The 26,680-nt window shown below is 39.0% G+C and overlaps 1 protein-coding gene and 1 pseudogene across 1 annotated transcript in view; one reads left to right on the top strand and one right to left on the bottom strand.

Moving 5' to 3' along the window:
• The window catches only part of LOC18439028 (zinc finger CCCH domain-containing protein 44), a 42,881-nt gene extending 18,767 nt beyond the window's left edge, over positions 1-24,114 (top strand). The window contains exons 6-10 of the mRNA XM_011626888.3: positions 9,469-9,528; positions 9,633-9,683; positions 9,873-9,943; positions 21,004-21,158; positions 21,471-24,114. Of these exons, the coding sequence (XP_011625190.2) occupies positions 9,469-9,528; positions 9,633-9,683; positions 9,873-9,943; positions 21,004-21,158; positions 21,471-23,656 (2,523 nt within the window). The 3' untranslated portion in view covers positions 23,657-24,114. The remainder of the gene's footprint in view (positions 1-9,468; positions 9,529-9,632; positions 9,684-9,872; positions 9,944-21,003; positions 21,159-21,470) is intronic.
• On the bottom strand, positions 368-1,018 carry LOC148780546 (BAG family molecular chaperone regulator 1 pseudogene; annotated as a pseudogene).
• Positions 24,115-26,680: the final 2,566 nt, after the last annotated feature.

The following is a 26,680-nucleotide window of genomic DNA, read 5'->3' as shown; positions in this document are numbered from 1 at the left end:
TCACTCTCTCTCCTGATTTACTCGACCTCTCTCTCTCTCTCTCTCTCTCTCCCCCCCTTCCCCTTCTGATAACCTCTCACCTTCGTGAAATCCATGAATCCATGAAAGTCCTCTGCATAACACCAATTCAAACAAGAACATTTTTTGGAATAATATTTCCAGAATTCCTCTCTACACAAATCAAGGTCAAAGTAGCCCAAATCCCCAATAAAATACTCTCCTTGTATGATTCCTTTCTCCAAACCTCTTTGCAAACAACACCATCAAGAGCCCCATTCTTTCTCCAGCAAAATAATGGCAAAAAATGGCCAAAAAACGACAAAAAGGGGCCAATACCAGGCAATGGAGTACTAAGATTTGCTTCCTATCATGGCCGAAAAGCTCGCAGCCGATGCTTCTGTGAGAAAATCTCTTTATATATTTGTGTTCTTTTGTGCAATTTGACATCTCCATCAGCTACAATGCCATCAAGTTTGAGAAGCTGATTCATCAAGAGTTCAATCAAACCCAAAACCTCATTCTCAACTACTTTTCCACCTTTGGAGATTAAAATATTCGAGAGAAGCAACCTGATCCGCAAGCTTATCCACCTCTAAACTGATCCTTGCAATGTATTTTGAAGCTCTCTTCATATTTGCATTCTTCCGCATCTCAATATACCTTCTCTCCTAATTGGTGGGATCTTCGATCAACACAATCTTTGACTTGTCCTTCACTCCCGCCATGTCCAAATAAGCATTAGAATCCCTCTCCTTGTCTTTAAAGAGAAGCTTTTGGTCTTGAGTGTGGAGTACTGTCTTGGATGCAAGCAATTTCTTTAACTCCCCAAACGTGGCTTGAGAACTGATGTGGATCTCATGCATCAAAGCTCCATATTTTACTCTACCCTAATGGTGGGAGCTGGAGTAGAAGAGGCATGATCAGAACCTAGGCTCCTCTTCTGAACAAGCATTCCTCTTGGCCTCTCCCAATCCACTATTTCAGAGCCACCGCCATTCGAGCTCCCATTCATCGTCATGGGTCCTGGGGTCTATGCCCTGATTTTCATCATCTTGAATTCGACAGGAGGGTATTTGAAGCTCGGATATCCTCCGATTGAACTCTTGGTCCTGAACCTCTGAGAGGCTCGGAAGACTGAATGAAAGGGGATCAAATTCTTCACGATGGACATTGGAATTTTCTTTAATTTTATACTGGAACTCCTGATTTTTCAAATAATGGATGAAATGAGAGAAAGAGAATAGTTTGAACATTTGTTTGTAACAATGGCGTGCACAAAATACAAAGTTCAGAGAAAATTGTTGCATACAATGAGTTGTGCTTTCAAGGTGAGTCTCATTGGATTTAAGTTTTTGGCTAACCCATCGAAGGGTTTGATAACATTTGAGAGCTTGAAGAAAAATTCTACTCTTATGGGTTTTGATTATCTCGATGATAGAGAACTCATGGCTATGGTTAGAGAGGGAGACAAGGACAGTGATGGAGCTTTGAATAAGCAAGAGTTTTGTGTTTGAATGGTGAGATTAAGCGCAGATCTCATGAGAGAGGCTCAGGGTTTGCTTGAAGAAGCTCTGATCCATAAGATTCAGGGAGTTATGAAGAGCTCATCGGGTTTATGTGGGAGTAGCTTTCTTTACGCTCTCTTGTGTCTCTCTGTATCTGCTGTTTTCTCTCTCTTTGTATGCTGTGTATTTGGGAAGCGAGAGTGATGAGAGAGAGATGGGAAACCTGAAGAGAGCAGGAGGAGATAGAGTAAGGGGAGAGAGATGGGAAAGATAGGGAGAGAGAGAAGGGGTGTGGAGAGAAAGAGAGAAGTTTGGGAGGATGGCTTTTAGAAAAGGCATGCCTTTTTAGATTTGTTTGGCCTAAAAAAACAGGTTTAAATTAGCTCAGGGGGTTAGAAGAAATAAAATCTACAATTTTTATGCCCCCAGATATCTTTTAAAACCTCGGTTCTATTGTGAAATGAAACCTAAAAATAGGGGTTATGGAGATATTTTCCCCTTTTTTTAACGATTTTTCTATGAATTAGAGAGGTTTTTTTTTTATGATTTTCATGATTTGATAGCGCTCGGATACGAGTTCTTCATAACGAGTATGATGGTTTGCCATTCCAATCATCTCGTGGAAAATTTCCAGTCAGTGATTTAAAAAGCGGGCCGCTCAGTGCTTAAGCGACCGCGGTCTAGACGGCTTGTGTGCATTGCCCTGGCCTAGGTGGCCAAATTAGGCGGGATATCCTTGGGCACCCGCCTAGGGCTTGTGCCCTGCACAGTGGCTGAAATGCTCCTCATTGAGGGCATTTTTTGGTCAGTTTTTTAATATTGAAGGGGCAAAATTGTGGGTTTTAGGTTCATTTGAAACCTAAAACCCATTCGAGCCTATTTTAGAGAGAGAAAAACCTCAAAAAACTAGTTATTGGTGATTTCCATAGGATTGAATTCTCAAAATTACAAAAAATTGATCTAAGCATCACCCATTGATATTTAGATTTAGTTTTGGATGTTTTATAAATCTATTAGATGGTTTTTTAGAAGATTTTGAGTAAACATCTTAGAGGTGGAAGTTTGGAGATTGAGCAATCACAGTTAGTGATTTTTTCTCGTAAATCCATAATTCTTATGTGTTATACAATTATACTTTTACTGTTAGACTATAGATACATTTTTCTTTCTATTGGGCCTCTCAGGTTTTGGGTGCCCTCCTGGGCGCATGTCTACGCATTGGGCGGCTTGGGCCACCCTGATCGCGTAGGTGTCGCCTAATGTTTTTTGAAACACTGTTTCCATCATTAATTGGTTTTCTCTTATTTGTTGTTGGTTATATCTTTCATATAGGTCATGCTTTGCCATGTAATTGTCTTTGGTGTGCCTTTTTCTTTGGCCTCCCATAATTCTTTAGTATTAGTGTAGTGTTCAAAGACCTTATGCAATCTATCACTAGGGAAATTCAATACACCCCATGTGATGGAAAGGTAAGCCTATGTGCAAGAGAGCTGTAGTCATTTCATGATGAAGGTTTAAAGTTAACTTTACTCAAAAAAAATTTGAAAGCACCCCTACATGTAAAATTGTCTTTTTTTCATTTAGGGCATATTTACCTTTCGCCATGTGTAGAATCCTCATCAGGTTGAAGTGGGGTTTCTTCTTTAATAACACACAACAAATCCATAATATGCAGTAAGTAGGATACTTCACTCTTCCAAAGTGAGAAATTATAGCCATCAATTTTATCAATCTTTACTAAAGTAGCCAATATACAAAATTGAAAACCCCTAAGCTCTGATACCAAGTGTTGGTAGCGGATTGTTTTTGGTTTTCAAAAAGCAAATAGAGCTAAACTAGGAAAATAATGAAACAATTGACATGCAATCCTTCATTTTGTATAAAAAATCAGTCACTATAGCTTGCTGTAAATTTCGTTAGCACTTCAAACATCATAGATTAGGATCACATTCATGCGATGCATAAACGAATCAAAATATAAAATTGATTATGATTGTTGTTAACAACATCCAAGAGTTCCAAGTAGCCCAAAGCAAATTTCTAGCAAGCATATTTGAATTAAAACTCCATGTAACGTATTTCAAGTAACTAAGAATGGTGCCCTGTTGATCTTGCCTTGCTCGTGCAACTTTTCCAAAACTTTCAAGTGGTATTTTAAAGGGCAAATTACTAGAACCCCCCTGCACTCAACTTTCTATAATTCTCCCCTTCAACCACTTTTTATGTATCAACATTTATCCTAAAACTAACTCTTATAGCAAAGACCCTCCAAGTAAAAAATTCATAGTTGTAAGGACGAAAATGCCCATGTCCGTACATGAAGGCGTCACATTCCTTGACTGGGACGTATATCCAGAATACGGACTGTCGGACCGCGTTGAAGAAGTGCTGGAACGCGTAGAAGACTTGCTAGACCGCATAGAAAAAGTGCCAGATTGTTGAGTGCATCCAGACGACGGGTTGTCCGACCGCAAAGAACTTGTGTTGGACTGCAAAGAAAATGTGTTGAACTGCTTGGAAAACGTGTTGAATTGGTGAGTGCATTCAGAAGACGCATTGCTGGATCGCAAAGAAAATGTGCCGGATCGCAAATAATGTGTTGGATCGCATGGAAAAGGTGTCAGACTGTGAGTGCATCCAGAAAGTGCACTGAGGGGCATGGACGTTAGTAAATAGAGGGTATTTTGGTCTTTGTTTGAGTTTACTTTTTGATTGGGGGAGTAAACGCTGTAAAAAACAGAGTTGAGGGGCACGTCCTACACCCATCACACTAGGAACCCTTAGATAGAGAAAGAGGTTCTTGAGAGAGAAAAGGAGCTCGTGCAAGGGGCCCTAACTCCTCAAAAACCCTTACAATATATAAATCGCCACTTAGAGAAGAGAAATAAGACACTTGTAGAGAGCGAGATTGGCAAAGTGTTACCTTTCACTAGCCACTTGTCCCTCATCATGTGGCTCCCCTCTTATTTTATTGTTTCCCTTTAAAACTATTTTAAAGGGGAGTAACAAAGAAAAGGTAAAAGAGGAGGCCCTTTATTTTTTAAATATTTTAAGAAACATTTGTTTTTGTTAAAAATTATTTTTTGTCCTCAAGTAAATTTGATCACTTGTGCCTAACAATTTCATCAGCTCTATTATTTGTTGGAATGTAAATGTGTTGATTTCGTTTCCAAATCGTGATTCTCCCAGGGTGAATCGCAATTCTTGATAGATAGGAATCAAGATTCCAAATTTATCGAATCTCGCTCCAAATATTTTTTGAATCCTGATTTCTGAAAGTTGGGAATGTAAATTTCATCTCATAAAATTTGCGATTCATAGATGCACAAGACCGGGATTCAACATATATGAGAACTTGACCCCAATTTTTAAGAGTAGCGAATTGATGTTTTTTGGAAGCTAGATCCACAGTGTCAAAACCCGGGTTCGTAGATGTACCGGGCGATGTTTCAATCAACATGGATTCAAATTTCTAATAATTCAAAATCAAAATTTCAAACAATAAAATAAAATAAAATCAAAACCAATATTTAAATGAAAATTTCTAGATTTATTGATTTATTAGCAAAGTACGATAGTATTGTCCTTTGCAAGTAAGTGTCGACTAAAATCCTCAACTTTCAACTTAAGCCTTGCTGGTATCAATGGTAAGTACTTTACCTGTTCATCATCCTCCTCACGAAATTAGAAATTGTTTCTCACTTCTGATAAACCCACGTTGAAAGGGGTTTTCATTAAAGCTTCGAATCACATGGCAAACTAGAAACTCAAGGTCCACATCACATAGACTCGTTTTAGTGAGAAGATTCATATCTTTCTTTCATCATCAAAAGATACACGAAAAACTCATACAACATATTAGTTTGGTTTCTCACTTTCAATAGACCTTGATGTTGAAGGGTTTTTCAATAATGCATCAAAGCGTACAATGCTCTAAGAGCGCAAGGTCGACATCTTAAAGACTCGTTTCTAGTTAGAAGGTGTCGTTCATTGTTTCGTGCTCAAAATAAGCATGAGAAACTTCTTGTTTTCTTGGAGTTCTTGAAACTCCAAGAAAGTAGATACCTAAGGGAGCTCAACCTTATTTTTTATTAATTGTAGTGAGCTACGTTAAAGGGGACTAAATACACCATGACCATTGTTACGGTATGGCTGTCAAAGACATCGATCCGAATAATATGGGAGCCCTGGGTAATCATACTCAATATATGGAGTCTAGAATTCAAGCTTAGAAATAATATAGAACTTCAAATGTTTTCTTGCTTAGAACTTCTAGCATTGTCCAGAGTCTAGAATTCAATCTTTTCTTGCTTAGAACTTCTAGGCTTCTCACGTTATGAAACTAGGTTAAGACCATGATCCCCTGCGCCCTATGTGAAGGAGACCCGGAGTGGGGTGTTGGAAGTCCTTGGGGGTAACCCATGGCAAGGTACTTCGTATTCCATCTTTCCATACTTTCTTGATCTCAATTATGTGCTATGTAATTTTCTGATTTATGAGTTGAATGTTACTTTTGTAAGGGGCATGCAAGTGAGAATCCTTGGCATTATTTTCTTCATTTCTTGAATTAAAAGTTGTAATTTGAACACTTGTAAGTGATCTAGGCGTTATAAACAAAGAAAAGAGAGAAAAATTTTAAACCGCGTATACTTGCTCGGATCATATTGTCCACCTTTCATAGACACCATTAGCTTACGCCATTTTGGGCCTACGCATCTCTTTCTATTCACCTGATAAATCCTCATCTTATTTATTGAAGTGATTGCATGTGTGGCTTTGTTTTCATTGTGCCAGCATATTGAAGAGGGAACTATTATACATTAAAAAGAAAAAAAGAAAAAGAAAATGAAGCAATAAAATTATAATCCTGCTGCATGTGCCCAGTGTAGATTTGAGCAAGGTGGCCTTCTGGGTGCATCTTCTCTTCTACCGTCCACTTTCTGCCTGGCCCTCTTTGGAAAAAACGTGGACCTATTGAACCTACTTCCTAAGTGCCTCTTGACACACTATCAACTTTAACATAGGAATGTGCTAGGCTGGAAGACATGCTTTCTGCCCATTAACACTTGCACTTCAAGGTTCACAATCTATCCTAGCACCTAACAAAAGCACCTTAACATAAAGTTGAGAATTCATGCTCCCTTGTTTTCTGTAGGTTGGGTATGTTCTCATATTGGAAATGGGGACGGTTGACAAATTATTCAGGAACGGAAGCTTCAATAATCCCGGCTTTAGTTGCCCTCCTGAGATATTGTTGAAGGATCGTAATAAACTTGCGCCTAGCTTATGGTCGAAGTTGTCCTAAATGACATGATGGAAGGTCTTTTCAGTTCCACTTTATAAGTTATGCTTGGCTTGCTTTGGGGACACTTCTACGCTGTTAATGACAAATTTATAAGCTTGAATTGTATGGATTGATTGAGATGGAACTATATATGATTAATGGTAGAGCCATGTAGCTGCTTCCTAAGTGCCACATGACACACCATCAACTTTCATGGTAGAGGCATCTAGAGGTCGGATCAAAAGCGCACTCTAGTGCCTTCTTTAGGATGGAAGCAGATAGATTGATTGAAGAGAGGTGGTGGAGATAGTCCCTTGGGCACCCACTTGTGTTCTGCAATCCTATATTTGTTACGAATGACTTGTGCCCAAAGAGAGTTAGGTTGGGTGGCCAATCTCCACCACCATTTCCCTGGCCAGGTTGTGTTTTCTCAGGTCTCTAATACCTAGACCACCTTGGGATTTGGGTAAACGGACAATATCCCATGAGACGAGGTGATGTCTAGTTTTTTCTGCCTGACCAGACCATAGAAAGCTTCTCATGAGCTAGTCCAGCTTGTTAGCCACCGAAGCCGGCATGTAGAAGATGGACATTAAATAGACCGGGGTGTTGGCTAGTGTTGCTGTGACTAGCGTTGAGTGATTGGCCAGAGTGAGATATCTCCCTTTCCAGCCAGCCAGACGACTGTGCACTCTGTCAATGATTTGAGCATTGCCTCTTTTTCGGCTTTCCCAAGCCCAAAGGTATACCCAAATAGGTGTTGGGGAAGTCCTCTACTTTACCATCCCCAGAAGGAATAAGGGCCCTTATCTCTTGAGTAGTTAGACCCACCCCATCATATTTGATATATCCATGTTAACTTTGAAGCCAGTGGTAGTCTCGAAACATTTGAGGAATAGCCTAAGGTTCTCAACTTCATCTGGAGTAGCGTCAAGGAAGACTAAGGTGTCGTCTGCATACTGCAGGTGTGACATCGAAGGACCTTGTGGGTACATTGGAAGGCTGTAAGAAGGCCTCCCGGGTAGAGGTGAGAGATGGATCTGCTAAAGACCTCTGCAACGATTGCGAAGAGAAAGGGGAGTAGAGGGTCCCCTTGGCGAAGCCCCCTCGAGGAAGGGAAAAACCCTTTAGGGAATGAGGGTGGGAAATACAGCCTTTCATCCATTTTCTCCAAAGGTTACCAAAACCCATTCTGGCCATTGTCTCATCCAATAATGACCAACATGGTCATAAGCTTTTTCCCAATCGATTTTGAAAATTAAGCCTGGCCTCTTGGATAAGTACTTGGAATGGAGGCACTCATGTGCTACCACTGCCCCATCTAGGATCTGCCTATCTGTGATGAAGGTAGATTGGGACGGAGAGATGGTCAGTGGGCTACCGATTAACACTTGCAATTCAAGGTTCACTATCTATTCTGACACCTAACAAAAGCACCTTAACATAAAGTTGAGAATTCATACTTCATTGCTTTCTGTAGGTTGGGTATGTTCTCATATTGGAAATAGGGGCAGTTGACAAATTATTCAGGAACGGAAGCTTCAATAATCCCGCCCTTAGTTGCCTTCTTGAGAGATTGTTGAAGGATCGGAATAATCTTACCTAGCTTATGGTCCAAGTTGTCCTAAACCGCATGATGGAAGGTCTTTTTGGTCCTAAACCTCAGGGGAGACCTCTACCTGTCACTGACAAATTTATAGGCTTGAATTGTATGGATTGGTTGACCTGGAATTGTATATGATTAATGGTAGAGGCATGTAGAGTGTAATAAGGTTTAAAAAAAGGGTCCGCCCGGCACCTAGACGCCCAAGATCCCTTAGACTGCACACCTAGGCTTGCGTGCCTCGTTCCGGTGGCTGTACCTGGTAGGGCACCCAACACCTAGTTTTGGGCGGGTGCCTAGATATATGGGCCTTTTTACGAATTTTAAAGTTGCCCAAAAGGGTAAAGGGGGTAATTTTGATCCCAAAAAAGGTATAAATATGTTATGACGGTTATTTTCAACCCCCCAAAGTTTAAAAAACACTTCCATAAACCCTCAAACTCGTCCAATGCAGATGCAAGTGATATCGATGATGATTATGATTACGAATTTTAAAGTAGTATCTTTATTGCACCATATTGGTTTTGACTTTAGACATTTGGATGTTAGACAGATTTTTCACTTTTTGGACTATTTTGTTGTGTGGTTTTATACTTTTGTAAGTTTGTTGAGGACTTGGAGAGTTGGAGACTTGGAGTCCATGTTATTATGGAATATGGAGAATTGTAGAGTTGGAGACTATCAGACTATTACTATTACATAGCCTATTAGACTTTTAAATGTTTTGTTTGGTTTGAATTTTGAAATTTTGAATAAGTTCATTCTCAACATGCGATATGTCATATGTTTGTATATAAAAAAGTATGTTGCAATATTTTGAAATGCAATAAATTACAAAATTGACATAAATATATGCGTTTGGGCTGCACATATATGTATATATCTAAATAATTTGTACAATGGGGCGCCTGAGGTTCTGGGCGCTTGCGCCAAGCTGGCTGTCTAGCATTTTTTGAAACCTTGGAGTGTAATATTATGTTCAAGAGATTTTGTAAATGTTGCATTCCGCCATGCTCTATATTGAGTGGGAACCTTTTATTCAACGAACATATGCTAATGGTAGATGTATTTTGCAGGAGGAGTGCAAGAGATTGCGCCAAAGTATAAAGTGTGGACTGCTTAGTAGGCTGACAGTGGTAATCCTATGAGTAATTTGTAACTCTGAGTTTGATTGCAGTTCAAGAATTCATTGTTTTCTTTGAACTTAAGTCACATTCATGTACCTGTCGGTTTTTTGTAGGGTGAGATTCAAGAGAGAGCTAGGGCTATCCAGGCTGTCAAAGTCAATGATGTAAGTATATACGTTGTTGTGCCTTATTATGGTAGTTTGGTTTTGTTATTTGCTTTAGCTCTGGCAAGCACATGCTACTCTTCTTGCTAGTGTGTTTCTTGCTTGTCATTTGGCATGTCTGTTAATCATCGTTGAAGGTTCCCTTATCTAAAGTAACTTATGTGTGAGATCACCCCTCTCTTGATGCAGTGGTTTGAGACAGAGATATTGCGACTTAGTCATTTAAGGGATCGAGCTAGTGAGAAAGGCCGTCGAAAAGAATATCCTTTTATTTTCAAGTGTTTGGGCTTTTTTCCGCTTTGATAACTAAATCTTTTTTAGGCTTTCTTTCTATAGGTTTTTTGGCTCCTAGATTTTATATTTTATCTGAAATCACAGAGATCTTATGGCCATGGTTCCTTGCTGCTGTACCAATGTTGATATATCCTACATGCGTTCTGTATCATATTACTGTTTTTCTTTTCCCTTTGTATGAATAATGTGAATGCTGAGATAATCTTCTGTTGGGATCTTTGGATACTTCACAAATTTTCTGCATTTTATCCTTGGATGTATTGAGCCCCACACACACACACTTACATCTTATTCTTCTTTGAGCACTATGACACTTCTTCAAAGTATGAAAGCATGACTTTGACATTCGTTTATGATTTAGAATTAAAAATAAAGATTCTTCTGTGATTGTAGAATTCAGTTACCTGTAATAGTGTGAGATTTTAATCGAGGAGTAATATGATGAGTGATGGATCAGTGTGATGTATGTTGTAGGTCCATCATCTATGACTTCTAGTTTGTCGCTATAGGCTGTTGTACAGCTGGTTCATTTGCTCTTTCATTGTATCAGGTGATTTATAAATATAAAAGGATTGTATACAATGAGACTGTTTAAGTTTGATACAAGGTAGTCACAAGTACTTACAACGATCCGATGTGAAATTTGATAGCTTGGATGTGTCACAAAGGTCAAGAAATTTTCTTTTGAAGTTTGAGCTTGGTCAATGGAATAATTGTAGCCACCCAATTTCACATCCAATGGCCAGGATAAATGTGACCACCTTGTACCAAAGGTAAATGGTCTCATTTTATACTTTTCAATATAAAAAAGGCAAAATATATAACTTAGATAAAATAGAACTTCTAGAGTGACACATGATGTATCGGACGTATATAATTTAACGCCCTTCAGAGCAGCCGTAAGCTATTAAATTAGATGGTTAACGAATTAAAGGTATTAAGTTTTTAAGCATGTAGTAGTATAGATTGTTAGTAATGAGGTTTAAGTTGAACACCCAAGTACAAGCAAATGAGAAAAGAATAAGATCTTATTGTCCTTCCTCGTCCTTTTCCCTCTTTCCTCTCCCAAATATCTTTCCTTTTCTTTAACATCTTTTACTCCTCACACATTTTACGGCACCATTAGTCCTTTCTGAAAAAACAAGCTCTTCCCAATATTTTTCCTTCTCTTTAGCATCTTTTGCTTTTATCAAAATTTACAACTTCTAGCTTGAAAAGGATCAATGGACCTAAGCAAAGGAGGCATTTAATGTACAGAACAGTATGGGAAATGTTATAATGGTACATTCCAAATAAAGAGTGAATGCTACATGGGTATTGAGTTTTGAGCCATATCTTAACTGGAGGTGTCTTCTTGCTGCAAATTTGTCATTGTAGGTTGGAGCCAGTTTTTAGGGACTTGGCGAACTGCACTTGGAATTGGGTAAGTTACTCGGACTTGGCCCCTTACCGAGCTAAGTAAGCCGATATTTAGAAAATAAAAAGTCATAAAAAATCATGTTAAATTTTATATGTAATATTGGGGTTTTTGATGATGTTTTTCGAGTGTTTCTTTCATTTACCCTATTTTTACATATTCCTCTTTTTTGTTTTCTTCTGAAATGTCTCCAGTTATAGATCATTTCTTTCAGTATCCATGATTTGTCTTATTTTTCCATCTTATTTGGTCTTTTGATGTTATTTTAGTTTGATTTTTACCTTTTGATTTGATTGTTAACAATTTATTGATATTTTTAATTTGGTAGGACTTTTGTTTTTGTCATTTTTGCCCTATACCCTCAGGTGAGTCCACTTCGGTGCACCTAAGTAACTCCGTTTGGGCAGAGCCCGAGTCCCGAGCCTGAGCTGAGTTTTTAAAACTTGGTTAGAACCCAATTATCTGTAAGAAAAAAGTTGGCATGAAAGAAGCATCAACCTTTCAACGACTGTAGTGATCTTTATGATTGCGGATTTTACTAATCAAGTAATCATATATCAATTTAGAAAAGGAAAAATTCATATGGTTATTCCTCTAATGACTACGGATTATAGACCCATGCTCAGTGGGATAACGATCCCATGTATTCAGAAGCAGGTTCTCTAGGAGAATCTCCGGGAATTCGGGACTATGTTCCTGTAGTGTGACCATCCCCTAGGGAAGACCCTCCCCATAACTAAGACATACTTCAGGGAGTTTCTTCTATTCCATTCATTGAAACTCCTTAACAAATATGTAACATGATGAAGCCATAAGTGTGGCAACAAAGTTTTTGGAAAATTAAGTCTTATAATGGTTTAGTGCATTGATCCAGCACCATATGTTAGGTTCCTCTCTATGAACTTCTACGTATACTTTTCTCCTGGCAGAGGTATGGAACTGATATTGTTGCCGAAGTGGGGCAGTGTTTTCTGTGCCCATGGTCGTGGCAACTATCTGTAGTTTGTAGGTGGCACCATTTCTTTAGTGAATGTTGATTCTTGAACATCTTAACCATAGATATGTTCTTAGATGTTCTAACAATCCTCTGGCCAGTAAGTTGAATAGTTCATTAAATGGGATTCAAGGCTACCAATAATGAGATTATGGATGCCAGATCAAAATGGATGGAAGGGGTGGTTGAGAAGCTCCCCTTTCGTAATGGTTGATTGAGGAATCGCTTTGGGCATGATTACTTGAGAGGGCAGATAGAGGCATGCTGTTGCTGTGGACAGGGAGAAAGTTTATCATTTGGCTGAAGAATCAGCCTTATTAAGCTAGGCTATACTTGCAAGTTGAAACCATTAAATCAAATATACTTACCATAGATGTGCTCGCGCAATTCAAGAACTTACAAGGTGACTCCTTTTGGAGTGAATGGATTTAGAATAAATGATTTTATGTGACGCTATGGAAGGGTGTCTGTAAACCTTTGTCCAATGGTGGTCTTTGCCTTCAGTATCTGAGGCTGGTAATTTTGTTTATGGTTGAGACTCTTAAATGATTTTTTTCTTGTCAATGGGTATTTTGTTATTCTATTTAGGAGTTCCTATACTTGCATGCAAAAGCATGCACTAATATAAATTTGAAATATATATATATATATATATATATATATATATATATATATATATATATATATATATATATATATGTCTTAGAGATAACTATAGATACCTTTGAAATAAGGTAAATTTTAAATTTTTATTATTGACTTGTGTAAATTATTTTGTAAGCAATAAACATTCATACTTGAAAATAAAAGAATGTCATATTCCTTATTTGTATTTTAAAACGAAAATATGCAAATCCTGGAAATTCAAAATGTTGTAATTCTATATTTTCAAGGGAACTTATTTATTAGAAGTTCGTTATGCAAGGGAAACTTATTGTCTCATATCCCCTTATTTTTAATTGGAATAAACTATTTTTGAAACAATAGAACGCAATTTTATGAAAATCAAAAGATTTAGAAATGCATCAAATTCCTTACTTGGAAGTTAGAAATAAAGAAGTCCATAATTTAATAAATTTATCTTAAAGACAACGTATGCAAGGAAGCCTTATTCATTAGAACTCTTTTGTGGTAGAAGAGATTCTAATTTTTCTTAGGAAAAAGGGGACAAAATTTAAAGATGGTCGTTAAATCAAATAAATTGAACGGTCATCATTTTGTAGTGATGGCCAACAGCGAGGCAATGACTCACGTATAGACTTCCGAGAGTATTAGCATATTCAGTACAGATTTTAAAGCTATTTAATTTTAGATTTTGTAGTTTCTATGTAATAGCTATAAAGATGTGATTATATTTGTGATGGAAGTGGGGATAGCAGATTTGCTTCACTTTGTTTAATGCGCGGATTTCTTTGGTTTCGGGCCTCTGACCAAAGTGAAATTCATCGAGCCTCCAAATTTAATGGGAAAAGATATTAGGTATGCTTGGAATTTCTGAAATTTTTGAGAAAATGCCTGAAACACTTAAAACATCAAAATTATGTTAAAAATGCTTACTTTATTTGTAGTTTTGGGAATTTTTTATTTTTATTAAGTAGTACACCAAAACTTCCCCTGAATCGGCTGAAGATATGAAGGTCTTCACTTGCGTGCCAAATCAAGGAGCTCTTTGACACAAATGTGATTATGTAGAACAAAAGTATATTGTAAATTGGCATAAATTGTATATCATTTCTTAATGTGATTACATTGTTAGTACGTGTATTGCTGAATTGACGCAAATCTATATTCTTTTTTTAATTCATCTAAATTAGTAAGAACTGTTTTTAAAGAATAAGATTCAAAATTCTGGACTTTTTCTTTTTGGAGGTATGCACGTACACTTATAATACAATAATTAAATAACAGTTTATTATGAAAGAAAGATCCAAAAAATATCAAATTTTTTTTTATGTGAAATGAAAAATATAGTTTAAAGTCCAGATATTTCGGAAGGTATTATATTCTTATTTTTTACTTGAAAGGGTAGACCGAAAGGATATGGTTGGATGTAGTGAAAGAAGATATGGTGACTCATGGCCTAACTGAGGGTATGGCTCTTGCTAGAGCATAATGGCAGACCACGATTCGTGTTGTCGACCCCAAATAGTTGGAAAAAGGCTTTGATGATGATGATTTTTTACTCGAAATTAAATTCATATTTAAAAATCCAAGCATTTAGGAACATATAATAGATCATATTCTTACTTGATTAGCAAAATAGGAAATAATAGAAGTTAGTTGATTTAGAAAAAGCATACGGTAGGATACGTAGAGTCTTAATTTACTGGATGCTGGAAAAGATAAGGAGTCTCTAGAGGATATGTTGACATGGTAAGAGTCATGTACGAGGGGGTGTTAACTAGTGTGAGGACAACTAGTGTAAAGGCAAGTGAGTTTTCAGTGATTGTAGGCTACATCAGGAGTCAGCATCTAGCCTATATCTATTTATCATGGATGAAAATTTTGATTGATGAGACTAGAGACGTCGCCAATGCAAAGTTAGAACTTTTGGAGGGATGTCTACAATCTAAAGTATTTAAAATTAGCCAGACTATGGCAGAATAAATGGAATGCTAGTTTAGTAATAATATGAGTGAAACAAGGTAGTAATTAATCAATATTAAAAAAAAAGATAGTAGTAGTTAAGATTGATGGCCAAGAAGTACTTAAAAATATCTTGGGTTGATAATCCATGATAATGGAGAGATATAGATATTGGACATGGAATTAGAGTTGGGTGTGGGAAGTGGAGATATGCGTATGGAGTTTTATGTGATCGTCACATTACTAATGAAATTGAAGGGGAAGTTTTATAGTAAGGCTGTTGGACCAGCCATGCTTTATGGGACGGAATGTTGCATGGCCAAGAAAGAACATATACATAAGATGAGTGTAGTTGAGATGCAGATGTTGGGATGGATGAATGGCAAGACAAGAAATGATAGACTTTGGAATGAATACATTCGAGAGAAACTTGGCAGTGGCTCCAATAGGCGATAAGATGAGGGACCTAGGTGTGTTGGCCATGTGCATTGTAGACCTAATACAACACCGCTTGAGAGGGTCACTAAAAGGGCAAGGGGAAGGCCAAAAGGACATGGATGGAAGTAGTGAGAAGAGATATAGTGAATTATGGTGTGACTGAGGGTGTGGCTCTTGATAGAGCGGAATGGCGGAATAGGAATCGTGTAGCCGACCCCGTCCCAAATTGTTTTGATGAGGCTCAGATGATGATGATAATAGTAAGAAAGTCAAGGAAATCAAAAAATTTAAATTTCTTTTAATCCTATATTGTTAGAGAACCTTATTTATTAGGGCCATAAATCTCATATAATCAGGAAGGTAGCCCTTTTCCTTACTTAAAAATAAATAAAAAATATTGAGACTTTCTCTTACTACAAATGCAAGGCAACCTTATTTGTCAGGACTCTATTGTGTAAAGGAAGATTTTTAATTTGCATGGAGAGAGAGTGGGGGGAAATTTTTTGTTAAGGCTATTATTGAATCAAACATTATGGAGGGTCAATATTGCTTGGTGATGAGTGATGATTGACATCCTAAGCAAATTAGTATATGTTAGTGTGGGTATGTTGAATGGGGTCAATTGATTTGGGATGGTTACATTGGGATTCCTCGGGGGATTGGTTTGGTGTCACAATGTGGCCATGGAGTTCTGGAAGGGAGTGAGGCTCAGTGTCTATAATGGTAGGTGACTAAATTATGTACTGCTCATTGGTGTCATGAGGGTTCAGTGGTAGATTAGTTTTGGACAACCTTTTTTGTGGCTTGAGACAAATGATGTTATAGATTATTTCTCGTTGCTCCAGGTACAAGTCAGTTGGATTATTTTGGAAGTATATGTGATGGAGAATCAGGGCAGTTGGTTGGTTTTCTGTAGTCACTGCAAAACTATATTAGCTCCTTGGTTGCAGAGAACAATTTGTTAGATACATGGGATGATCACGTACTATTTCAGTTAAATATATGTATATGCATGTTTGAAAATGGCGGACTAGTGCTTCTAGAAAGAAAAAGGCAATGGCTTGTCCAGATCTAAATGGGGATGTTACTCAAAGAGTTCCTCATTTCTTTTGATTTCCAGTTTCATTCTCGTTGATAGTTATTTATGGGATGTAGGCTTTTAAATTCTTTTGTATTCGTGTCAAGGATGCAGAAGACATCAGAGCTCATCCTGCAATTCTGGTTGATGTGAAAATACAAAGAATGCACTTGTTCTATTTATGTATATCGTGTATCAGCTCTACCTCTGCATGGAAACTTGCTAAAGATGATCACTGCATCATTAGAATAATGGAGGATTGTTACTATGGTGAGCTTTATTTTATGCAGTTCTTTGGAGAACCTAGGGTAAATGGTCATTTAGGCTTTCGGAAGTAGGAATTCCAGTATTGGGGATGGCATGCATTGGTTTGGAAGGAGTTATTCAACTACCATAAACTAGGGTGTGAAATCCTCAGCTATTGAATAAAAAACTGCTGGAGGTGATTATGTGATTTAGCTTAAAAACAATGAAGATTGAATCATGGCATTTCCACTACAATGAACCTCCACCTTGATGGATGCTTGAAAGGAAATTAAGGCTCAATAGGTGTTGCAGGACTTGCCAGATGCTGAACTATGGGGATAGTTGGATGTTTTTCAATGGTACGGTAAATCTTAGTGAGCTAAGAGGACTTTGAAGTTTTGTGATTTTTTTTATTGTTCCTTGAAGGGGACTATATGCATGTTCAATATTTAGGAAATGTCATTCCTCGAGGCTTAATGACTTTGTTGCTCTTCTGCAGAAGTATACAGCATAGCAGATTGCCTAGCAAATATTGGTTTGAAAAGGTTATCCTGGAGCCATTGGATTTCAAATCATTATAGTTCTTGAAGCCTGCTTTTTGGGATTTCTTCTTTCCTTTTTTAGTGAAATTATTATCTAGAGAAGTACAAACAATGTGAATATCCATTTGATCAATCTTCTCTTTCAGGTGAAGAAAGTATTGCATAGCTTGAGAAGAAAATAACTAAAATGCTTCAAAAGGGCTTGTACATGTCTTTTCATTCTGTAGGCTTGTTAGGCACCACCCCTTAATGGATGATATAGTATAAGTCTATTAATGGCCTTCTAGAGACTGTTGCTTCATGTATTTATTTCTCATCCTATGTTGTTGTTCACTGCGACCTCAGTTGAACAGACTATTTGTTAAAACATTATCCCTTTCTCTCACTTGCCCATTTGTGAGTGAAAAGGGCTATTGCTTGGTCCATTCCATTCCAGTATTAATGGGCAAGGCAGCTACTCTTTTCTTCTTATTTGAAAAACCTTGTGAAGCATTCCCTTGCCTTTATTTTCTTTATTTAGAAATGCCTTTATTTTCTAGATGAACTGTTCTTTCATAGAAATATGGGAATGTCCAAACTGCACCCTATTTTATTGGCTATATTACTTATGCTGTGTGCCCCACTTGTTATTTATTGTATTGGGCAGGCCAATTTAGCGTTTTTTGCAGATCTTTAAAATTGGTTGGAGTTTCTTGTCAGATTAATTTGGTACGCCTGTTTCATCTGGAGCTGATTAGAATTTCATGCTTGTCAGACACGTCAGTTTCTTTTAGACTTACGGAAACATGAATCTCCACTGGATTAATGCTTAATCCCCTTTCTAAAGACCATGCTTTGTTGCACAAGAGGGAGGAAGCCACAGAAATGTTTGCTCCCTACTGAAGGAGAGAGGAAGTCAGAGTTATTGTTACTGGACTCATCTACCCTAGGTAGCGATTCTGGCTTGGAATCTCGATTCCGCGTTTTCGTTATTGAATTTTTACATATCTCGATTCTTGGGAGTTAGAGATCACGATTCCACATTTTTTGAATCTCATTCCCAAGACATTGGAATCATCTCCTATTATGTCGACCTCCATTTAAAGCTCCTTCAGGTCTTCATGTAAGAAACCCCAACTTGTTATTACATCACATCCACCAGGTTTATACCATTTATACCCCAATCAGATCTACTCCACTAAACCTATCACCCATCACCCGCCTCCAAAACCCAAACAAAACCCCACTCATTCCATGTCTGCAAATTCCAAACCTAAAGTCTTCTTATGCCCAAGCCATTTCCTCTAAGACATCCACCGGAGCTTAGCCCATTCAACCCACTGTCCCCTCGCTGTTGGTGAAAAAAACACTACTTTCACCTCATCGTGAGCTGCCGCCGTAGCTGCAATACTATAACCAAGTTTCCATTGACCCTGTTTCTTTCTCCGACCCCCTCGGTCATTGAAAATGCCGCCATCTCTTTCTTCAACAACCTTTTCTCAGTTCAAGAGGGGCCTAGATGACTCATGTTTGATTTCACTGTCTTGTCTATGTCTCATACTGAAGCCTCTACTCTGATCAGGCCCTTCGTACCTGAAGGAAGGCACTCTGCCATCACCTCCCTTGGTAAGGACATGGCCCTTGGGCTAGATGGCTTCCCCATTGCTTTCTACACCAATTTCCTTGACCTTCTCCTCCCCGACATCTCTGCCTTTATTCACGAATTCCAGCACAGGTACACTATCAGCGAAAATTTGAATAGCGCTTCAATTGCTCTACTTCCCAAATTCGAGGGAGCCAATGACCTCAAAGATTGTAGGCCCATCAGCCGCCTCAATTCCTCCTATAAAATCCTCTCCAAGATCCTGGCCACCAGGCTCAGGTCAGTTATGGTCAACATCATCTCCCCACAACAAAGTGAGGTTGTCTACAAAAGGCAAATTGTGGATAGTGCAGTTGTGGCACATGAAGCTATCCACTTCTGCCACTCCTCCAAGATCCCGTGGCCTCATTTTCGAACTCAACTAGAAAAATCTTATGAGCACGTCCTTTGGCCAAGTCTTCTCCTCATCCTCAATGGGATGGGCTTCCACTCTAGGTGGAGTCAATGGATTGAAGCATGTATCGCTTGTTCCTCTCGCTGTTCTAATCAATGGCACTCTTAAGGGGTACTTCCCCGGTACTCGAGGGCTCCGGCAAGGAGATCCTCTATCCCCTTTTCTCTTTGCCTTCTTTGCAGAAATTTTTGGTAGGTCTATACCTCAGGTCTATCTCTTGACTATATACCTAAATGGCACCTTTAAGGGCTTCAAAACCTCCAGGGCTGGAGTTGAGATTAGCTACCTTCAGTATGCTGATGACGCTTTAGTCTTCCTTGATTCCAACCCTTAGCAAATTGCTTTAGTCTTCCTCGATTCCAACCCTTAGCAAATCGATAAACTTTGGTTATTTCTATGCTGCTTCAAACTGGCTGCAAACATGAGAGTCAATATGTCCAAATCCAAACTCATAGCAATACATCTTCCTGATAATCTTTTGCACTCCCTGGCCCATAGACTTGGATGCTCGAATGCTTCCTTACTTCTTAAATGTCATGACCTGCCTCTGTGTGGGGAACCCCTGGAAAGCTCTATGGACCCCATCATTGAAAAATTTTGATACAAACTGGGATCGTGGAAAGGCTGGTTTCTCTCCCTATGTGGGGGGATCGCTCTCATCAAGTTTACTCTCAAGTACTTCTATGTATGCTCTATCCATCTTTGTTATGCCTGCCTTGGTCATCAAAAATCTTAACAAACGTATGCGCTCTTTCCTTTGGTCCTTAGACCACTCTGCCAAAAAGATACCCCTCATTTCTTGGGACAAAGTTTGTCAACGAAAAAAGCCGGTGGTATAGGGATCCGCAATCACAAATTGACCAATCGGTCTCTCTTAGGAAAATGGTAGTGGTGTTTTGCCACTGACCACAATGCCCTATGTATCTGACTGTCTGGATTGGTTTTTCTCAGATAACTGTAGACTGATGACCTCTGCTTTTTTCTATGGTTCACTCTCTTGTGGGGATACTTTTATGTAACTCCTCAGGTACAGAGTAACGCAGGGGACTGTGTTTTGTTCTGGAAGCACCTATGGATAGGGGACCAAACTCTAAAAGACCTTTACCCCTACTTTCCCGATAGCCTTGGACAAAGACGGCCCGGTAGCCTCCGACTTTCAACTCACCAACAGTCAAGAGATTTGGATTCTGACATGGTAGGAATCTCGCTTCATGTGATATGCATTGTTCGGATAGCGATTCTTACTAGAGGAATCATCTGGCTACCCGCGATTATGACATTCTGATTTGTAAAACAACTTGGATTCACAGGCGTTTCCAACAACTAACAGTCAAAATCCATTTATGAAGTTCTCATGTCTTCTTTCACGAAGAGACACATGGTTTGTTCCTTTTAATCATTTTACCCATTATGGGGTTAGAACCTAAATTGTTTGTCCGATACACAGTTGGGAAGTTACTCTGGACATCCTTTTTTTCCGTAGTACTTCATGATGTTGGTATTTCATATTTCGACATGCGTACATGCATGTGCATTTGTTTACATAGATCTTCTCTTCTATTGTGGGGATATTAGGTGATAAAAACTCATTATGGTGAATGCGCCCTGTAATGGTGCAAGTAGATATATGAATTGATTTATGCTTGACCTTTGAAAACAGTGCCCTAGTATACCTTGACCTTATATTACGCTTAGGGAGTGTGTTGAAAAGCTGCAGGTGCTGAAAAGCCCTGAAGAGCGCGAACGCAAGCTTAATGAATTGCCAGATGTGCATACAGACCCAAACATGGACCCAGACCATGAGTCTGACGACGCCGAGGAAGAACCAGATGATACTAAGAGTGGTATATGCCTATTTCTTCTTAGTAGGATTCTGCATAGCCGATTTTTTAACAATTGTTTATTTATAGAGCATATGTTGTGGTAAAACCTTTAATGTTATTTCTTTTCGTGTTCAAATTTACAACCACATCAGATGCTTTGTCTGTGTGTGTGTGTGTTAGGCATGGCGTGGTATTGGATAGCATAACCTGTACAACATATAGCATAACCTGTACAACCTATCTGTTTGGATAGGATGGGCTGTGCAGTGAACTTCTTGATGTTGCTTTTTCTTTTCAAGTCTACAATCTTCTGATTCTCTCTCTCTCTTCCAGAAAACTACAGGACACCCAGAGATGCCAGATTTTCTTCTAGAAAGGGGAATGATCCAATTTCTCCAGGCAAAGGAGCTTCAAGTGAAGGCTGGGACGGTGGCACCAGGAGAAGTTCGGGGGGTACTCGGGATTCAAGCAGAAATAGTGTGGGAAAATCTGGTTCATGGGAAAGGGGAGGCAGTGGTGCTTCTTCCACTGGAAACACGTGGGATCGTAGCAAGAGCGCTTCAACATGGGGAACTCCCAAGGAAGAAAAAGGGGATGAAACTTGTAATCAGCAGACCAACCAAACCCTTCGGAACCAATCAAATGACTGGTCATCGAGCAAAACGCAGCCGGTTATAATTGGATCTGCCCCATCAAGCAATGCGTCTAAGTCAGAATTACCTTCTAGTTTGGTAGGGGTAAATGCACCAACAGCCCAACTTGTGGTGCCCTCTGAGACTGAGAAGGTTTGGCACTATCAAGACCCATCCGGAGCAATTCAAGGGCCTTTCTCTATGACCCAGTTAAGAAAGTGGAGCACTACTGGTTATTTCCCTGCTGAGCTGAAAATATGGAAAGTTTTGGAGAGGCAAGAAGATGCCATGCTTTTGACGGATGCACTGGCTGGTAAGTTCCTTAAAGAGCGCCAGTCATCGAGTTGGGAAGGAACTATGACTGGAGTGGCCGAAATTAAGGAGGGACTGGCTGGAGGTTCCTCTAACCCTAATCAGTCATGGTCTTCACAGGCCCATGGCCAAAGGTACCAAACCACACCTCAATTTCCAGCAACATTTGCAACGGCTTCTAATCAAAGAAGTGAAAGCCTAGGAGGGATTGGATGGAATACAGGTCAAAATCATGGAAATAGTTGGAATTCAAATAGAGAACTGGGAGCTCATTCTGGTGGTAACAATGCTAATGATGGTGGTGATTCCTTGAAGGACTGGTCTGCCTCCTCATTAGTTGTGAACACAAAGTCATCAAAAGAAGTTTGGGAATCTGGTGAGCAAACCAGCAAGAATGAATTGTCAGAATTGCCTACTCCAACTCCAAAATCAAGTTCAGGCGGTTTCACAGGGGATATGGAATTGGAGAACAAACAAACAGGCGTATCTCTTACTACTAAACCAGAAAATGGTAGCTGGGGTGGTCAGGGAAACACTTGGAGTTCACAATCTCAGTCTTCTTTCTCAGGTTCAGTTCCAATGGTTTCGGTGCCAAAAGGGAATGAGACCTTGAACCAGGATATCGGGAATGACCTTCCGAGCCCTACTCCTGGTGCAACTCCAACATCCACCTTGGAAAAAGGCACTTCAAATATCGGAGCGGGTTTCGAGACGAGCCCTTCTGTTACTTCTGTTTGTGCTGGGGAAGCCCTAGTCACAAAAGATTCGGTAGTTGCTGTTTCTTCTCTCGGTCAGGGATCCCTATCGGTTTGGTCACCGCAAGCACCTGTTACTGCAAAGCTATCTCAAGATTCTCACTTCTTTAATATGCAAGGTTCAGTGGTGGAAACTGTTGGTGGTTTTTCCCAGGCTCCTTCTGTGAACTCTCAGGTACCGAATATAATCCCAAATCCTACCATCAATGACCATGGATCCCAGTCCAATGGTTTAGTACAAATTGACTTGAACCCTAGGGCTGTTCTTGATAGTTGGGGTCAAGCTCAAGAAAGAGTGCATCCTTGGGGTGGTGCATCGGGTTTGAGTGGTCACCAATGGAGTGCACCCACCTCAGTTACCATTGATCGGACTTCTGGTTCAGGGTGGGTCTCGGTTGCAGCTCAAGAAAACTTTAATCCTAATTCAGGTCTGGGAACAACAAAAGAAAGCCCAAACCCCAATTCGAGCTGGGGAACAGCTCTCGGAAACCCTAACCCTAATTCAGGATGGGGAGCTGTCGAAAACCCTAGCCCTAATTTGGTTTGGGGCTCTAGTGGAAATTCGAATATGGGATGGGGGGCTAACAAAGCTTCGGAGGGTGGTGGCCATGGTGGCTGGGGTCCACAGAGGCATGATGGAGATGGGTTGTCTTCTGGTCGAGGTGGTGGGTGGTATGGTGATTCAGGCCATGGTGGAAGACCTTGGAGTGGAAGGCCTGGTGGTGGTGGGCCTAGGCCATCTAGAGGGCAGAAAGTGTGCAAGTTTCATGAGAGTGGACACTGCAAGAAGGGTTCATCCTGTGACTTCTTACACCCTTGAACAGGCCTTTCTCACTCACTCTCTCTCTCTCTGAATTGCGCAATTCAATGAGAGTGGGCACTGCCAGATTAGGGACTCCTGTCGCATCCTGCAAACCTAGGCAGGAATGTCAATTTGTTGCTCTCTCTCTCTCTCTCTCTCTCTCTCTCTGTTTCTGGTTTAATGTATATTCATATTCTGTTACGGTAGAGTAGGGTAAAGATCTCTTGGCTGAGCTGAAGGCAGTCTCTGTTTGGCCTCTTAACCGTGGTGTATTAACCGACTGCAATTTTGGGCTGGGATGTTTCTGCTTTCTAGTAGAGAGACCGTGAGAGTTATTGGTTGGCAGGGCCCAGATGTCGATATCGCTGTTTATATGCAATCTCTTTTATAGAAGGGCCTCAAAGTATTTACATGTATCTGATATTGCATAGCATTCTAACCTGCTACATGAATAAAATATGAATTAGTGTTTTACAGATAGCTGGGCCCGCCCTAAGATATTTCCGAGATCCTGAGGAATGGGAAGCCTTGACGCGAAGTTGGAGAGAATAAAATTGCCTTAGTAGTGTATTGGATGTGCATAAGTCTGCTTAACTGTCCATCAAGTGTGATGGATTTGATATGGTCTTATTTGATTCATAATATTTGTGTGCTATGATGAAATGATGTGGTCCCAATTAAATGGCTAGTGACCGAAGACCTACTATTGTGATTTAGTGATGATCCAGTTATAATCTTCCAAATCTTGTGTTCAGAGGACCTTGAGGACCCCTAAAGATAGTGCCTCCTCAAGGCTTTAGTTGGATAAGTTTGGTACTTGTCGGAAATAAGGAGATAATGCAATAGGTCGTTGGGGAAGAGAGAAATGACATGTTACTTATTTTTACCCAAAGGAATTGTTCTTTATATTTTAAACAATCTAGTGTTCTTTGTATGTAAGAGATAATTTTTCTTCTCATGTATGTTTGCTTTTGATCTCATCATCATTAAATATTTTTTTTTTTTTTTCAACTAGTTTTTTTGATCATTAAGGAGCAGTATTTTCTCATTCCATCACATGTGGTGCAAACAATATAAACAAATGGCAGGGACATGAGATGCTACTCTTAAAATTCAGTTCCCAGATGTTTTCCAAAGGAGTGCTTTTTCTTGAGGCAAAGAGTGCACTAGTTTACTAGGAAGGGTAGTCAAAAGTGTGTGGAGCACAAATTGCATTGTCTAGAAAAGTTGGTAATAGAATGATTGAAAAAATTATGGTCTTGATGAAACAAAGTGAGGTATACTGTTACCCCTTATGGAGAGGATCAGGTCATATTGGAAGCTACTACCAGTGGGCAATTTTCTTGGACATCTTTATATCAGCTTTTATTTAATAATATAGAGCTTGGGGATGCAATGAAGGAGCAAGATATGGCCCTTATCAGTCTCTCATAAAGTCCAAGCATTTATGTGGCGACTGTCACAAGAAGATATGTATAGTTGATAATTTTGAGGAAGAGAGAGGTAAGATCCTGCCAAATGTAAGCTTGATAGGCAAAATGGATGAGGACTAGAATATTTGTTTATGCCTGGCAATTAGAGAGAGACGGGATGACTTTACAGACAGTTAATATACAGTTGGTAACCTTAGAAGCTTTCATCAATCTCATGATCCTTAAGGCCCCATTCACCTAGATAGGAAAAATAGTGTGGACCCTCTTGGTAGTTGTATTATGATGATGATGGAATGGGTGAAATCAAATAACATTTGAACTTTTTTTTTTTTTTAAATAAAAAAATAATACAATTAGGTTATTTACTTTTAATATAAGGATGTCACAATTGCTCTTGTCCATTAGATTTCCAATCAGGTGGTTGTAAGAGTGTTATTGACTAGATTCAAAGTTCAAATTGTTTTTTTAAGAACTTTGTGACACACTTCAAACCATTCAATTTGACAACTAATAGCTAGGAGTGATGCATTGGAAGGGTTATTACTAATGTAGACAAGATTGGTATTCTTCCTGACACAACAATGGGAGCTTTCTTTAGGAAGGAGTGTAGGGAGATAAACAAGACTCTAGAAGTAATTAAGTTGAGAACTGAAAGAAAACAGGGCCGATATATGAAACCACCACCTAGAGGAACTACTATGTTATACTTTGATGGAAATTCGGATGGGAACCCTAGTGTTGCAGGTAGGAGTGATAAGAGACTCAAATCCTGTTGTTAAAGTCTCATTTTCTAGTTCAGAAGGAAAATGTACTGCCAATGAAGCCGAGCACAAGGCATTATTGCAAGGAGAGGAATTATTAGACAGTATACAAAGGGGTGGATAATTGAATGGAATTCATGTAATGTTATCAGCTGCAGTTAAGGTGAGCAAAGCATACTATGGAGATTGATCCCTACATTTTACCAAATTTGGAATAACATTGGTGGGATAAAATTTAATTATGCATTGCTATAGGGAGTAATGCAATAACAGATGCCCTTGCAAAATTGGGGTCTAGCTATGGCATTTTGGTAGTCAACACTTATTGATACTTGTAAAAGGATACGATTTTGTAAAGGACACAGTTTCCGACTCACCTATTACCGTACGGTCCCTTGTCTATCTGACGTCCATCTCTAAGATGGATGTCAAAAAATGTTACATCCACGCAAAGTTAAAATGGACGGTGAAGAAAGGAATTCGAAAAATAACATTTACATTTTTTGAAAAAGAAAAATTCCGAAATTCAATCATTGTCATGGTTAAGATTATCGAACCGTAATATTTTGGGTCGAAAATATCATCTTTGAGATATATTTTGTAGGCAGACCGCACAAAAATAGTGAGTCAGCTGACTCACCAAACATTTTTCCTTTTGTAAATCTTTGATTGAAGAAATGAAATTGTCACAAGTTAATTATTAGAAAAGCAAAAAATAAGATTTGATTCCTCAAATTCCAAATAAGACAAATCTCAAAATTTGAACTTAAATGGAAAACAATAAAGGAAAGTCTAAAAAATTCTTTAACAAAATTTCGAAACCAAAACCTTAAGAGGCTAAAATATGT

This window comes from Amborella trichopoda, chromosome 9 (genome assembly GCF_054954075.1).
Source record: "Amborella trichopoda isolate Santa Cruz 75 chromosome 9, AtrichopodaSantaCruz75HAP2 v2.0, whole genome shotgun sequence".
NCBI lineage: Eukaryota > Viridiplantae > Streptophyta > Magnoliopsida > Amborellales > Amborellaceae > Amborella > Amborella trichopoda.
Note: the sequence above shows the minus strand (reverse complement) of the source record. Positions and strands in the feature narration are given on the sequence as shown.